At 38.7% G+C, this 16,965-nt stretch overlaps 3 protein-coding genes across 3 annotated transcripts; 1 reads left to right on the plus strand and 2 right to left on the minus strand.

Annotated features, from left to right (window-relative positions):
* Positions 1-134: 134 nt before the first annotated feature.
* MONOS_2955 (uncharacterized protein) lies at positions 135-3,661 on the plus strand (the record flags this gene model as incomplete). Its single annotated transcript, XM_067872915.1, has 1 exon — positions 135-3,661. The coding sequence occupies one exon, from the start codon at positions 135-137 to the stop codon at positions 3,204-3,206; it is 3,072 nt and encodes a 1,023-aa protein (XP_067728641.1). The 3' UTR covers positions 3,207-3,661.
* Positions 3,662-3,944: 283 nt separating this feature from the next.
* MONOS_2954fu16024 (uncharacterized protein) lies at positions 3,945-12,079 on the minus strand (the record flags this gene model as incomplete). Its single annotated transcript, XM_067872914.1, has 1 exon — positions 3,945-12,079. The coding sequence occupies one exon, from the start codon at positions 12,077-12,079 to the stop codon at positions 4,250-4,252; it is 7,830 nt and encodes a 2,609-aa protein (XP_067728642.1). The 3' UTR covers positions 3,945-4,249.
* A 2,089-nt stretch (positions 12,080-14,168) lies between these two features.
* MONOS_7203 (uncharacterized protein) lies at positions 14,169-16,510 on the minus strand (the record flags this gene model as incomplete). Its single annotated transcript, XM_067877515.1, has 5 exons — positions 14,169-14,746; positions 15,008-15,410; positions 15,468-15,635; positions 15,678-16,000; positions 16,441-16,510. 5 exons carry the CDS (start codon positions 16,508-16,510, stop codon positions 14,169-14,171), a joined length of 1,542 nt encoding a protein of 513 aa, XP_067728643.1.
* Between the last annotated feature and the right edge of the window lie 455 nt (positions 16,511-16,965).

Here is a 16,965-nt window from a genome sequence, read left to right on the forward strand (position 1 = left end):
GCCCACATGAACTTCTTCGGCGTATTTTTGAAAGGTGGAGACTTCAAATTTATAATGAAAGCTTTCACATTCAAAATTTCAGCAATGGTGAAATTTTGAATGTTAAAGATAAAACGGCATTCACCGCACGAATCATGAAGCAACAAACGAAAAAAGATTTTGTTGAACAGAGCGATTTCTTGTTGAATGGCAGAAGGTTTTACGGATACGCGCCCACAAGAGAACATTGGATGAGTGAACTGGTGGAGAACATGATTGTGATGCCATTCAAAGAAGATTTGAACTCTAAGAACGAAAATGGTGAGACGACTGATCAAATAACTGAGAATAGAGATTTTGTTGAAGAAAATGAGAAAAGAAAAAGTGGCAGTCAGGTGCCACACAATTCTTCAATGAGAGATCAGAGAAGCGAAAGACACGAATCGTATGGCATCAATGAAAGAGGGCTGAATGAAGGAATGGACGAAATTCCGAGTGGATTGTGCTATCAGGAGGAGAATAAGCTCGATGCTAAAGCAGATGATGCGCCTGAGCGATTGAGTGATTATGATGCAGTCAAACCACACAGCATTTCAATTCCGAAGCTGCGCATTGAGCAGGGCAGCCAGCCAGTCAGTCGTCAAGAGCACTACAGCGAAGATGAAGATGAAGACGAAGAAGATTATTCAGAAGAAAGCGAAGAGGCAGACACGTCTTCAGAAGAGAACGAAATGAACACGCAGCAAAAGCAGAGAAAAGCAGAGTCTTCGAATGATCAGACACAGGAATCGACATCTCTTTCTTCTTCGATGATTCACCGCTCGCTCAAGCTGGCCCATCCAAAAGTGCCAACTTTGTTCACTTCGCATCTGAACGATCCACAAAACCCGTCTTTCGGCTCGTTAAACGATCGGAGGCGTTTGTCAGACGAAGCAGATGGAAGCAAAGGGGAGAAGGAAAACAGACAAAAGACGTATTCCTCCTCCTCCTCCTCTTCTTCTTCTTCTTCGCTGTATCCTTCCATCTGGTCTGTGCAGAAGTCTTCATCAGATAAACTGTCTTCTCCTTTCAACACAACATCAGCAGACTCCACAACACCTGAATTTATGTCTGGCTCTCTCAACTCCTCGTTCTTTCCATCACTTCATTCCTCTCCCAACAAATATCCATTTGCTAATTCTTCACCTTTGTCTTCTTCTTCTTCGCATTCTCGTTCTAACTCATTATCTTCCCCCAATTCATCATCTCCACCGTATGCCTCTTCCCAGCGTGCTTTTCCTTCATTGTATCCAACTCCTTCGTCCAGCATGGCTCTCACCCTCCGCGCAATAGAAAGTTTGAGCTCTCCTCATTCTCCGCCTCCTCAAACAGGATTTGCTTCTGCAAACTTGTCTGATTCAGATTCACCGGGAAACATGAGATCTTCGCAATATGCTTCTTCATCGTCATCATCTTCTTCTCTGTCATCATCTCCGAATGGAATGTTTCGCTCTTCTTTGTCCTCGTCTTTGTCTTCGCCATATCGTTCAACCGCCAAACCTCCTTTCTCCTCTGCATCTGAGGCATTTCCTCCGTCTGTAGTCTCAATGATCGAAGTCAAACAGACTGAGTCAACAAAGTTCCCTTCGATGAAATCAAACAGAAATTCTTCACTGGCCAAGCTGGATGAGCAAAAGTCAGATGAAAACGGGCAGAAAACATCAAAGGCTTCTTATTCTCCGTTGGGAACATCATCCAAAAGTCTGTTTTCGTCGTCTGCTACTTCAAGTGCGTCTTTTGGTTCGTTGAAGGCTGATAAGCATTCACCAGTGCCTGATTCTTCACAGGAAAGCGAAGACACTTATCTTTCAGCGATGGGCAAGCAGCGCACGATGAAGGAAGCATTTAGAGCATTGGCTGAGGTTATTTCACAGCCATCACAAGGCAACGCCAAGCCTTCCTTATCATCATCTTCTTCTTCTTCTCCATTGAAGTCCTCTTCATCTTCCACTTCTCAGGCTTTTGTGAGTCAATCAGGCAGCACTTCAGCACTGCCAACATTCGGATCAATCAAAAGCAGAAGTTTGGCTGTGCAAAAGACAGAGCCGCAGGAGCCTGTTGTGCGTTCTATCTTTGATGATACAGAAGAGCTGGGCAATCCGTCTGCTGCTCAGCCAAAGGCAATGCTCCGCACAAGATTTGTCATCGACCGCCTGACGCAAAAGAATGAGCTGGCAAAAGGACACCACAGATCGCTGTCTGAATCAATCATTTCAAAACAGGGAAATTCTTCGCAGACGAGGGGAAATGACCTTTCGTCATCTTTTGCTTCTTCTTTAAATTCATCATCATCATATTCTTCTTCTTCTTCTTCTTCTTCTATTTTTTCGGGATCTTCTTCGAATAATTCTGCCTTTTCCTCTTCGATTTTCCCTTCTTCAAGCTCAATTTTTGACACAAGCCACAATTCTCCGATGTCCAAAACGATGCATGTGCTGAGTCAGCTGCAGAACGATGAAGCACATTTTAATTCGTCTATTCACAGACATCAGTACAGCAGATCACGCAGTTCATATTCTCCATCTTCTACTTCTGCCTCTGCCTCTGCTTCTGCCTCTGCTTCTTCTTATTCTTCTTCCTCTTCTATTTTACAGCAATCTTCTTTGAGATCTTCTTCTGAAATGGCATCTTTTTCAAACAGTGGCATTTCTTCGCCTCCATCTGCCACTCCGCCAACACCATTAAAGCGATACACTTCAAATGAATCTGCAACATCGTCTTTTGCATCTTCTCCATCATCATCGTCCCTATCCTTCAGTCAAGATACTCCTTGTGACACATCTGCTGATGCGTCTTCTTCTTCACCTTCTTCTTCCTCTTTATCTTCTTCTTCTTCTGAATCTCTTATTTCACCATCTGAGCCTTCAGCCTCATCGAATGAAGGGATGTTAGGAGAAGTTGGTGCTGGCAGTGTTGCTGTGAGAGAATGTGAACAGGAAGAAGAGCCGTCGTTTTTGGAGAAAGAAGCCATTCAGTCGAGAAAAGCGGAAAGTGAAGAGGGAAGTGAGGTAGGCACGTTTGGCTTTTCAAATGAAGAATCGGATGTGGGAAAGGATTGCAGTGCAGCGAATGGAAATGTTATGGAACAGCACAACAGTTCAATTTATGATGAAAAAGAAGATAAAGAGTTTAAATATGATCAAGATCAAGATCAAATATCAGAGGGCATTGAAGAAAATTCTCAATAAGTGAGCTGGTGTTCGTGTGATTGATTGAAGGGAATTTCTTTTACTGTAAACGCTTTTCCCCATTATCTCATTTGTTGCTTGTTTTGATTTATTAAATGGTAATTTTTTATTGACTTCTTTATCGGGAAAATAATCTATGAAAAAAAGTTATGAATTAATTGGTGTGTTTTAAACAAGGCTTGTTTTGTTTTTTCACTTCAAATTTATGAAGGACTTGAAGACAGCTTTTTGCTGTTTCATAAAGCCATTCTACACTATTCTACATGTGAATTTTTTAAATAATAATTATAATTTTTTTTTTTTTTCAAAATTTTTTTTTCGAAATTTTTTGCTTTATGGATTTTGTTCCAAACAATATTTTCTTTTATTTTTCGAATTTTTTAACTTTATTTCTATTTTTTGCATGAGAATGTTAGATTTATAATGAAAAGATGGAAGAAAAGGTTTGGGACAAATCTTTGATTTTTTCATAAATTCAAGAATTGCGCCCCATATATTTAATTTTTTCATTATGCAATTTTTGAGTTCAAAAAATAAAAAAAAAAAAAAAAAAAAAAAAAAAAAAAAAAAAAAAAAAAAAAAAAAAAAAAAAAAAAAAAGATTTTTTATCTTAAAAGTGTGACTCATTGGTTTTCATTGTTTTCAAAATCGTTTGTTTAATCAGCAGATGCATTGCCATAATTATGATTGAATGAAAATAGCCAATGGCCGAAATGGAATCAATGGGAAATAAAGGGATAGCATTGCACTTGTAATGTATTGATTAAAATGACATGGGAAGTGTGCAAGACAACAAAACATCAAAATACACAAAACATACAAAGCATACAAAGGATACAATACATATAATACATACAAAACATGCAAAACAAACAATACATACAAAAACCATTGATTTCATCCATTTATCAATCATCCACACAAATATTCATCTTATACCCAGCATCCTTCCCTTTCCAAAAATATGCAATTTTTTTTCATTCAAATATTACTGCTGATATTCCACTTCCTCTCAATCTCTCATTATTCTTCGGTCACAACGCTCAACACTTCACTCCATCAGTTCTTTTGCTCTCGCTTTTCCCTTTCTCTTCTTTTCCTTCTCCAGAAATCTCCTCTTCTTTCTCTTCTTTATCCTCTTCATCTTTTTCTTTCCCTTCTCTCACCTCTATCTCCTCATCTGTAACAAAATCGATGGCATCAGACAATGTGAGCACAGCTTCCCCCTGCGGGAACTTTTGGATGCACACTCGCTTCACCCAAACAAGACACGGACGCTCCGAATCCTCCTGGCTCACCAACAATTCAATCACATTCTCTGCCTTATTTCCCAGCACTGTTTTGCTCATCGGCCTCTCCCCATTCAAAATCTTCTGCCCTGCCGCCTCTGCCTCATACTCCCCAAACGGGATCTCCAGCGTCAGACACTCCCACAGCATCATCCCAATCGAGAACACCACCGACTTTTCTGTTGCTCCCATCTTTTTGTTGATTAGCAGTTCTGGAGCCTTCCACCTCAAGCACTCCTTTTTGAAATTGTCATCCTCATCCTCAAACGCAGATGAGGGCAGAGAGTCACTATCATCATCACCATCGTCACTTGCAGATGTCACAACAGTTGATGAAGAGATGGATGATGAATCTGAATCGTCATCTGACAATAAGTCAGAGTGCATCACAATACAAATCACCATGTGTTCAGAGAACAGAATGATATGAGGACTCAAGTTGGTCAAAGAGGAAAGTTCATTTTCCATTTCATCAAATGAATGGAGCGAAAGATTAGCCACCCAAAACAGGATCTGAGCAGCTGTTTGCTCTCTTTCCTTCAGAGTTCCTATTGCCATCTCCTTCGTCTTATTCCTTCCATGCAACAGCATGAATAAAGAATCCCTCAGATCCACAATCAGCTTCTCATGAGGAGATGAGCAGGCCATTGCATCCACCAGATTCGACATTGACGAAGTGGTTGGGCAAAGATCCTCTCCTCGAACAAATGTTGAATCTGAGTCAGTTGTTGAGGTGGATGAAATGGATGGAGAAGGTGTTCTCTTTCTTGTCTCTTCATCATCTTCTTCCTTCTCATCGACCTTCTCCAGCATCCATTCAGGAATCTTGTCTGAATCTCTCCCCAGGATGTATTCAGTGGAGCCACTTTCACTCAATAAATGCTCTGATGACTCCGAGTGTCCCAAGCTTTTCTCAAACACCCTTTTTTTAATCCTCTCTTCATTCTTCTTCTCTGCCTCCCTCTCTGCTCTCCTCCACTGCTCCTCTGGAGACATCTCCATCGTCACCATCTCAAATGCCTTCGGATCCTTTCTGATGTTGTCATTCACAATCTCTCTCAGATCTTCTGCTTCATTCTTCACCTTCTTCCAACGAATAACAAACAAAATCAAAGTGATGAGAACAATCAAAAATAACATTGCCAACACAATAACAATGATAATCCAATAAGGTGCAGTCTTGTTTCCTCCTTCTACAATCCTTTCATTCCCATTTGTCTTTGCTTCACTTGCATTCTTCAAAATGAATTGCTGAGTTGATGAAGGAGATTCTGCATTCCCAAACAAAATATGAACACTCACTTCGATTTCATTTCCACAACTGCTGATGACATCTTTTGCCAGCCTCCCTTCAACTTCCGTCTCTGATAAGAATCCATTTGAATAAAAATCATAATGTTCAATCTCTTTCTCTTCTCCCTTCCTCTTCACAACTGAGAATGACAGATTACATGGAATAAAAAGCATTCCTTTGAATGTCAGCTTCATTCTATCTGTCTCTTCTTTTGCTTCCGCACTCTCCAGAACAGGAATGAAGAATGAAGAGTCCCTCTCTGGAACAATCCCTTCAAAATTGCACCAATCATTCAACATCCAAAGTGATGTATTTCTCTCCAATCCATCTCCTCCTTTCAAACTCATCACATTCAATGTTCCTGAATCAGAACAGATGATGTTTCTTCTCAGCGAAGGATATCCTTCAATCGATGGATTATTGTTTGAGAAACTCCCTGCTTCAATTTTCACATTTCCTCCACTTGTTGTTATTCCACCCTCTGGTGAATTCAAGATTGTTGTATCTTTCAGCATCGCAGAACTCTTCGCAACGTCAACAACAGATCCATTCCATCGACATATTTCTTCTTCGGCATTCAAATAATTCTCTGTTCTTTCCTCTAAACTTCCTTCAAACACACACGACTCCATCAATATCTTCTCTGCTGATGTTATCGCCACCTGGCTCCCCCTTTGTGACTCTGATGAGCACTTGCTGAGCGAGCAGTTGCACATCTCAAAACAGCCCATCGGGTGAGTTGTGCAGACAATACAAGACCCACTTGCCGATCGGCTGATATTTGAAAACGATGACAACACCAATGAAACAAACAGAGAAGAACGGCCGTTTTCAAATGAGATAAGACTTTCATTTTGCAGAGTGATGTTTGTGGCTGTCAGCCTTGAAACACTCACTTTCTCGCTCTTTCCACATTCAATCACCGAACTCTTGCATCGAACATCATCCACCCCCAGATCGTCAAATGACGATCTTTCCGAATCCAATATATTGAAAACAGGTTTTGTGAACCCCAAACTGTTAACACTGCACGCATCTGCTTCAAATACCCCATTTTCAACAACAATCAGAGAAGCATCAAAAAGGAGCTGTGAATTTGCTGTTGTTCTGCTCTCTGAATGAAACGAAACAGATTCGAGAATTAGAGATCCGCTCATTTGGTGCAGCAAACACGAGCAGATAGTATTTTGCGCCCCATCAAAAGCAAATATCACTTTCTCAAATCGAACAGACTCTGAAGTTCTCACAACTCCCTCATCTGCCAAACTGATCTCGCTCACTTTGATTTCGGCATTCCTGCTTGCTTCCATCGACTTGATGGTCACCCTTTGAGCAGAGCATGAACCACTTAATCTGGTTTCATTCCAAACGTTCAGCTGCGAATAATCTGAAGGAATTATATGGCTCACTCCAACATTCAACGATGAGCATGCACCTTTCATCTCCCCGCAATTCTTGCTGTTGCTGCTGTTCCCCACAATCGATGAAACAAATATGAACTCACTTCTGAACACAAACACTCTTCGCAGAAGATCCTCCTCATCCCCATAATTGTCTGCTGTGCATCCCCATATTGCCAGCTCCTTCACAAACGGCTCCCCGAAGTTTATCAGAAACTGTGATTCACTTATCTGCGAGTCAAGGTCAGTGCACTTCACAAACACATCCCTCCCCTTCGAAGCAACATTCTCTCGGAATGTGATGTTCGACAGCACAAATGGCAAAGTCTTCTGTGCAACACTCTGTGATTTCAAAAACAATCCTCCACCTCTCCCAATGTTCGAGCAGAAACATTTTACCACATTCGTGTGATTCATTTCCAATCTCCCCCTTTCATTGAAAAGGAAAAACACTCCTCCTCCTTCATTCGAATTTGTTGATCCACAGCCATCAATTGTCGAGTTCTCCATTTTCAGTCTCACTTCATTCGGAACATCACAACAAAGCAATGAAGGGTTGTTTGACGCACTTTGCTTCACATTCATGAACGTGCATTGCTCAAACACAATATTCCACACTTCTTCTGCATTATCATTCCCAACTCCAGAAATCTCATTTTCTCTCATCGCAATTGCACTTTTCCCGCTCAATGCAATATCTTCAAATGTCACATTGTCCATTGCTATCGCACAATCTGTTGATACACTCATGATCTCACACATCGATGACAATCCTGCGATGTTTGTCTTTTCAATCTCAACAATTCCTTTTGAGGCACTTATCAGAACAAATGACACCTCGCCTTCGGCACTGCCGTGTGTATTGATTGAACAGCTCACAATGCTCGTTTTGATTGCATCTGAACCTGTCTGGATGAGGATGCTTGCCTCATTGTCAAAAGCAGTCGGAATCACCATTCCCATTTCTTTGAATTGAACAATCCCTTTGCATCCAACAATAGCATCTCCATCACCCTCAATCGCTTTCACAAATTGAATTTTGTCTGTTTCGCCATTTGTTCCTTCCAGCCTCATCCCACTCACACTCATTTCACTCCTTGCATCGCAAACCCCATGAATTATCATGCGCTCGACTCCAGAACTGACTGTTCTCTTCAGCCCATAATCAACAGATCGGCATGGATACTCGCTCAATCCACACACAACAACATTGTTTCCTTCCTCTGTAATAAACACGTTCGATCCAATCTCTTTCCAGAAATAGATCAGTGGGATTGCACATTCCCTGTTCCTTCCATCATACCCCCTCATCGAGTCTTCCGTCAGCTTCTCCAGTCTATCTTTCACAAATGGAAGCGTTTCGTTCTTGATGCTCTTGACGAGCGATGGAGATGAAATGAACAGATCCTTCCCATATTTCGCATTGTTTGGCTTGTCAGAAGAAAAAACAGGTATGGATATCACAAACCCTGCCTCTTCTTCTTTCAGTATCTTCAGCATTATTCCTCCTCCATATCCAACCCCTCCCTCTTCGTGTGGTGCTGTGCAACAATAAAATGTGCACCCACTCACCATAAGTTTCGCATTTGCAGATGCTTCATAAAAGAATGCACCTCCTCCGATCTCTTCTTCTTCTCCAAAAACGGTGCAATCTTCAAATGTGCAGTCAAATATTTCAGTTTTGTAATCGTTTCCTACTTCATTATTTGAAACACTTATGCATCCTCCACTTCCCTTCGAACGAGTAATCGAAGAAAACGAACATCCTGATATCTCTTCAATATTTCCGTTGTGACACTCAACAATACATCCATCACCAAATGTGATTTCTCCAAAATCGCTATTCGTCATATTCATCGAAGGCACACTTTCAGCATTCCCCTCAACAACAAATATCGATGAATCTCCTTTTTTCATATTCTCTGATCCAAACTCACTCACCTCCACAACCCCTCCAACAGCCTTCACAAACACTGTCGAAATACTCTCAGTGCCTCCTTCCATCCCGCATCCATTCAGTGTGAGTTTCCCTGAATGGCACTCAAACACACTTTCATGAAAGGTCAGCGATTTCTTCAAAGAAAATGCAATGCCAGTCACAGACATAGAAACTGTGTTTTTTATCAATCCACTTTGAGCTCCCTCTTTCTGATCAGAAACATTGCATTTCATCTTATCCTCTTTGGATGCGATGCTCCATTCATATGAAGCCAACTCCAATTCCTCCTCAAAGACAAATGGCTCAAGAAGAGCAACATCCTTTTTCTTCCCTTCAAAGTGGAGCGACACTGCCTTCGAAATGGTTGAACACGGAAACTCTTCAAATCCACACTTCGAGAAATCATGGCTCAGTAATCCTCCTCCCACAAACGCTGGCCCAGAAAAGTTGTTCCATAAATAGATACACAGTGGAATTGGAAACGACTCGTCACCATTATCATATCCTTGCACCTTGTTCTTTGTATCGAACGAAGCAGTCACTGATGTGATTTTCCCACTTGTTGCAGTTAACTCCAGATCGATCGAGTCTACAAAAATACCGCTCCCTAATTTGGCCCTGTTCCCTTCAAATGCTGATGAAATCAGAAACTCTGCATTTATGTCTTTCACTTTCAGCCCAATCCCTCCTCCTCTCCCTTGAGTAGTCGAGGCATAACAGTTTCTCACAACACCTCCATTCACACTCAATGAATCCCCGCTTCCAATTTCAATCATCATTCCCCCTCCAAAGTCGGAGTCTTCACTTCCACACCCATCAATTGTGCATCCTTCAAATGATATCGAATGTGAACCTTCACCAACATTCATCAGCGATGGCCCTGCTGTTGTTCTCACAATGTTGCTGAACATGCAGTTGTCAAGAGATAGTGAAACAATTGATCCTTGAGAAAGAGATATTACATTTGTGGTAATGAATGTTTGCCCCCATTTCACTTCTTTCATTTCCAACTCTCCACCATCAACTTTCCCAAGTGAGTTCTGAATGCTCCTCTCTTCTGAATGAGCTGCGTCCATCGAAATATTCAATCTTCTTGCCTCAATCTTTCCTGCTCCTCTCACCTCAAATATTCTGCATTGTCTGTTGTTGTCAAATGACGTGTTGTGAATAACTGACAAATCACTCATGCCCAAATTCCCTGTCACAACAGAAAAAAGTGAAAGGCCTTCAGAATTCATTTTCATCACGACTCCACATCCTTCAGATTCCACTCCGCTAATCGTATAATCATTTGATTCCACATTCACTTCGTTAAGCTCTTCAATTGTTCCATGCATAACTTTCACATCCTTCACATAATCAGGTATTAACTGACTCATGCAATGACTTATTGTGTTGCAAGCATAATTTTCATTCAGCCCGCAGCTGAACGTGTCTTTCGCATTTGTCTGATTCTCCTTCGAAGCAACAAATCTGCATCTTCCTCCATTTGGAAGCCATTCGCTTTTATCTCCACCTGCATAATACCTAACACCTTCAATTCTTGTTGAATAACAATTAAATAACTGAGAATTATTCGAATTGTCATCGACATATACATCATTTCCATTTGGAGCAGAATTTTTGTGGAAAAAGCAAAAGCCCACTATATCTCCTCCATAATTTCTCACCATCATGCTCATGCCACCTCCATGGTAAGGAGAGTAGCATCCTTCAAAAAGGCAGTTATGAACAACAATTTTATCTACTGGATACCAATGAATTAACCCTCCTCCATCTGTATTTGTTGAACAATGCCCACTACAATTTTGGAAAAAACAATCCAAAACGCAATCTTTTGTCTTTGTTGTTTTCGAACTCCAAATTCCAAGTCCTCCACCATCATTTCCAGACCATCCATCTCTGAATAGGCAATTCCCAACAAATACTTGAATTGCCATTTCTTCAATTTCTGCCCCTGCACCTCCATCATTTGTTGATGCAACGCAGTAACACTCAACAAATGAGGAATGTTTCACTGTGCATTCTCCAATTTTCAAAGCATATATCCCTCCTCCTCTTGTAGATGTCGCATTGCATTTCACAAAAGACGAGTTCTCAACAGTCAGCGTTGCGCTCGAATTGTCATGCACATACAGTGCTCCACCACATGAAGCATTGCACCCAATCCATTCAGCGTTCACATACGACTGATTTTTGGTTGTTTCATTTCGCTCAGTGTTTTTCATCTTCCGATCCACTCTTTCATTCTGAAAAAATGTGCAATTGTTGCAGTTGAATGAGCCAGATCCTTCTGTTCCACCCACGATTCCTCCCTCAAGCACATTCATCGATCGTTCAATGTCACAATTCTCTATTGAACTCATCCTCATTATCCTCTCTTTCTCAATTGGCATCTCCTCTGTTTCAATAATTTTCATTGTGATATTCGCAAATCGACAGTTTTTGATCTCTTCAAAGCCTCCTGCACCCTCTCTCAGAATGCTGCCTCCACTCCCACAAAGCACAACATCCTCAAACTCACTGTTTCTCACAAACAACTTCGGCAAATCACCCCCGTCCATCTTCACCACGCTCCCCATCATTCCACATTCCTGGCCATTCCCAACACCCAAAGTAGTGTTTATCAGCCAGCATGTCCCTCCATTCCTCACATAATTCCCATTCCGCTCATTGTTTCTCACAAACACACTTCCCTCAACCTGCAGCAATGATCCTACTCTTATTTCGAACATCACGCAATCATCTGGCTTTTCAAGCAGCATCCCTTTCATTTCAACTGACGAGTTGTGTATTTCGCAGAACATTTGAACAACGCTTCCCTTCCCAAAAATACCACTCTTCTCCATTCCACGAACATGGAAAACATCATATTCATTTCTCAATCTATCATTTCTGTCTTTGCCACAAATTGCTGACAACAAGCACACAAAATAAATTGAAAGAATCATTGCTCCAATTTTTATTATGGGTTTCTTCGAAAAATACTCTATTTTTGCTGCATAACATTATCTTGTGAAATTTTAAAAAAGACAATTTCATACACCATTTCCATTTTCTGAAACCAATTTTCTTCCTTTAGTCCCATTTTTCTTATTCATTCAATTTTAATATTAATTCCAAGAAACTGTCATCTTCAATAAATTTCTTCTTATTTTTTTTTAATTTTTGAATCTCATCTTTCCCCTTCGATACTTAGCTTGAATGAAATTTCTCGTCCCCTCAGTTCCTTTTGCATCTTCGGGCATCTTCATGAAAATGTTTCATTTTTTCCAGAATTTCCTTGTTTTATTCACTTAAATTCATAGTCTTCTGGAGAAAAAATTTGGAAATATTAAAAAATAAAAAGAAATATAAATAAAAAAACCAAGAAATAATTCTGAATGTTCCAATGCTGCACATTATTGCTTTTGCTTCATTGAATAATATTGTTTCAATTCTTTGCTAAGTCTTCAAAACTATATTTTCCTGCAATTCTTTTCAGCGGAATTTCTTTTTTCCTTTTTTCAGAAAGAAATTGATTTTTGATTCAATATCCTCTATTATTTCTCTTTTCTGATTTTTCTTCATTTGTTCCTTTTCATGATCCTCATTTTGCTCTCTTCAATTGCATATCTTCCCTTTTTCAAATCTTTCTTCTTCTTTGAGGCATTCAATGTTTTCCATCAGAATTTGTATTTTCCTGATGATTTAAATTGCAGATTTATTTTTTGTTCAATCTCGTTTCAGGTCATTCTGAACAGTTATCCAACGAAATTCTATCTTTTTCAGAGATTTTCCTGTTCCTTCAAAAATGCCTCAATTCAGCCTTTTCTTGCATTTATTGAGTATTAAAAATTGTTTTTTTGACGAATAAGAGGTGATTTGGAGATTGCTCAATCTTGATAACTGCTTTTTCCAGAAAATAATTTCCATATTCCCATTTTCGCTATTGAGTTGTTATGTTATTCACATCTTTGTGCAATCGGAGAAGGATTTGTAAGTTTCTGTGATTAATAATCTAAATAATCCATTTTCTGATGATTGAATAAAACGTTCCTAAAATGCGCATATAATAAATTGTTTTGATAAAAGAAAACCTCAAACCTTCAATTCATTTGGCACTTCCGTTGTTTTTGTTCTTGGTCTGTTTTCTCTTCAGATTCGAGTCTGACAATGCAATCATTCTTTTGCATTTTCGAACCAAATGCAGCCTTTTGAGGAAAATGAAATTGGCCACAAAGAAACGAATATAAAGACAAACATTTATGTGAAATATGATTATTTTTCTCTGGAATCACGTGGAATGGCCTTGAGTGAATCATTTTTTGAAAAAAAAAGACATTTAGTCATTGATATCATAAGGTCTTGGTAGAAAAGTGGAGTTTCTGCAATAATACAAATAATTGAGCAGGAAGGAAAATGAATAAAAACATTTGTGCTGCATTTGCATTTTAAAATAAATCAATTTTCTTCTAACAAAAATAACTGGAACAAACTGGAAATTCCATCTTCATCCATGTAAAAATGAAAAATAAATAATTGTTTGTACAAGTTTCATCTTGAAACATTCCTTAGCAAATTCAAAAAACTTCGGAAAACGGAAAAGAAAAAGTGCAGGAATTTTTATATTATTATGGGGTTGTGAGTATTTTAAAAAAGAAACCTTGAGAATTAGATCTGGTTGTTTTCAAAAGAAAGAAAGAAAGAAAAGAAAAGAAAAAAAAACAAAAGAAAAAGAAAGAAAAGAAAAGAAAAGAAAAGAAAAGAAAAGAAAAGAAAAGAAAAGAAAAGAAAAGAAAAGAAAAAAGAAAAAAGAAAAAAGAAAAAAGAAAAAAGAAAAAAGAAAAAAAGAAAAAAGAAAAAAGAAAAATAAATAAATGAGAAAAAATAAAAAATAAAAAATAAATAATATATTGAATTTTGAACCTGGTATTTTTTGAATTAAATGACCTCATTTTAAAAAAAACCCAGTTCATTCGAATAGTGTCATCTTTATATTGGCACTTTTTTCTTTATTGGCACCAAAATTTTTAGAATTGAAAAAAAGGTAAAAACACATCAAAAAAATACAAAACTCGAATCAATTTCTCTTATTACTTTTCTTTTTCCATTTTCACGTTCAAAGGGGTCAAATTCATCACTTGTTTCATCGTCATCATTCTTAATTTTTCTGAATTTTCTTTTCACTTTTTTCTCCAAGGGCAATTCTTCTTCTTCAATTTCCTTTTCTTTTTCTTCAATTTCTTCAATTTTCATCTTGTGTTTTTCATTATATTCATCCCATTCATCAAGAAGCTTTTCTTTTGTTATTTCTTTTCCGAAGAAGTCGAAACAATGCGAATGAGAAGGAATGAAGTATTGAGAAGACTGAGGAAGCTTCATCAACACAGATCCAGATCCATTGCTGAGGACTTCGTTGTTAATGAAGGCTTTTTTGATCACAGATGGTGTGAATGCTGTGTGAAGGGCTTGTGGCAACACATCTGCAACAGCTGTAATTTTTGAAGATGAGGAGGTGGATGATGGAGAGCTGTAATTGTTTGAAAGCTCTGACTTCAACACTGCAAATACGCCTCTGTCCAGCGGCTGAGATATGTGTGTTGTGTGTAGAACGATAGTGATGACGTCAATTTCCACTTCTTTTAACAGTCTCCATATGGGTGATTATTTTTGAAAAGTCGCTAATGTTTAATTCTCAAATAAATCGAAAATTTCATATTTTGTTCAAATTTTTGTTTGCATACACCAAACTTCTCTAATATGGAATCAATTTCTGGATAATGCCTTTTCAAACATTCTTTTGAAGATTCGTGAGCAGAAACAGAAATTTGAGTAAAATATGATTTTTTTATTTTTTTGAAAATTAAACATTTGCGACTTTACAAAAAGAATCACACATATAGTTGGATCTGCCCGTGATGAGTGTGAATCCAGGAGAAGAAGGCAACGATGAGATTCCTTAAAGATGCGTTTTCTTCTGTCAATGATAGCTGGCAGCAGGATTGCAAAGGCGTATTTTTTGGATGCTGTTTTGTCCATCCAGCCGTTTGTGTTTGGCCAAATGTCAATTGACTGTGTTAACAGTGTTGTCAGTTCTTTCGGAAGAGATGCGTTCTGCAACAGCACGATAGACGGAAGCGAGAAACCATCAGCAGCGATTCCAGCGACGAGAGAAGCATTCGGCATCCGTTCAGCAGTCTTTTTGAATCCAGCTTGTTCATTTGTGGGATGAACAATAACGCCACGTGTAGAAGTTGGAATTCGAAGCGAAGATTCATCGATATTGAGGATTAATTCCTCCTAATATTTGTTTTCATCGTGTAATGAATGTAATTTGGTAAACCACGGCCTTCGGACTTTCTGGCAAGATGCCGCAAGTCTGTTGATATCAACTTGGTTTGGAAGCGATAACTTCAACTCCGGATGGCACTTTATGAATGCGTGAACCGTCTTCAGAGTGATTGTCTTTTTCTTCTTTTCTTCATTTTCTCCTTCTTCTTCACTATCGTTAATTATATTTTCCATCTAAATACAAATTAATAAACAATTCAGATATCAATTGCAAACCAGATCACGTGCTTTTCTTAATGAGAGGCTAGTCCCAGATCGGGATTCAATTGTAACTTCTTCCAAGAATTGCTTTTCTTTTTCTCCGATGATAATTGGCGGGTGTCCCACTTTTGCAATCGGCCTGCAGTTTTTTATTGCTTTAACAGCGTGTTTCAAAGATTTTTTACCGATTCCATCAAAATTTACCCCGTCGACCAGCCTAACATCATTATCATTCACAATGTGAGCAATCCTTTCTAATCTTGAACAGTGTTTTCTGTAATGCAATGAAGACATTGCTTCCTTCAGCTGCTTCTGCGCCGCTTGAGCTTTCTTTTTCACTAGTAATTTCATATTGGTGTTTTTTTTATGAAAAAAAGATTAACATGACTTGAAATGTCGTTAACATTTTTCAGCGTTATTTTATGAATTCCGTTTAAAAAATTGTTCATAAAAGATAATAAATGAAAACTTTTATGATTTATTTATTTATTTGTATTTGTCTTCAGACATTTTTAAGTCAAAGAATGAATAATCTTTTAAAACATCTTTGATCACAACATAAGTTGGAAATATAAATCCAAAACATTTGCTTTTCCTTTTTTTCGTGATCACAAGTGTCAAATGAACAATGATGTGACATCGCGAGCAGAATGGAGAGGCTTGCCAGCTGTTTCATTACCGAAAATGACATGTCTTCTTTGGAACGAACAATGAACAGTTTTGCATCGAAATCACTTCCTTTCCTCATTCTCATTGTTCCAGCAGTTGTTCCACAAACAGACACTCACAGTTACTGGGCATCCACCAACAGAGTCTGGCGCATCAGCAGCTTCACGGAACCTTTCCATTTTGTATTTTTCTTGAAAGGAGGTGAAACGACAATAAATATGATGTTTTCACTCACACTCAAGATTGTGTGTGATTTTTCGAAATACTGGTTGCATATTGCCAAACATGAATTCTGCCACATGGATTTCATGCACTTTTTTTGGACAACAACCGATGCAGTATTTGAATTTATTTTTTTTTTTACAAAACATTGCAGAACTGAATCCCTCACAAACCACGTAGAGTGAGAATACTTGGAGCATTGTTTCACGTTCTCGCATGTATCTGATATTTTCTCTTCGAAGCCTTTGCCGACTTGAGCCGATAACAATTTTTTGGTTGCTTGTCACAATTTCTCCGTTGATTTGAACAGAGCGATTTGTTTGCCCTCACATATGAGCGAAATGCAATGTTTAATATCATGGATTGAGCTGATGAAGCTTTTCGCAAGCATTTTTGCAGATAGAGCCATGAT

This window comes from Monocercomonoides exilis (assembly GCF_001643675.1).
Source record: "Monocercomonoides exilis strain PA203 chromosome Unknown scaffold19-1596985, whole genome shotgun sequence".
In the NCBI taxonomy this organism is placed as follows: domain Eukaryota; phylum Preaxostyla; order Oxymonadida; family Polymastigidae; genus Monocercomonoides; species Monocercomonoides exilis.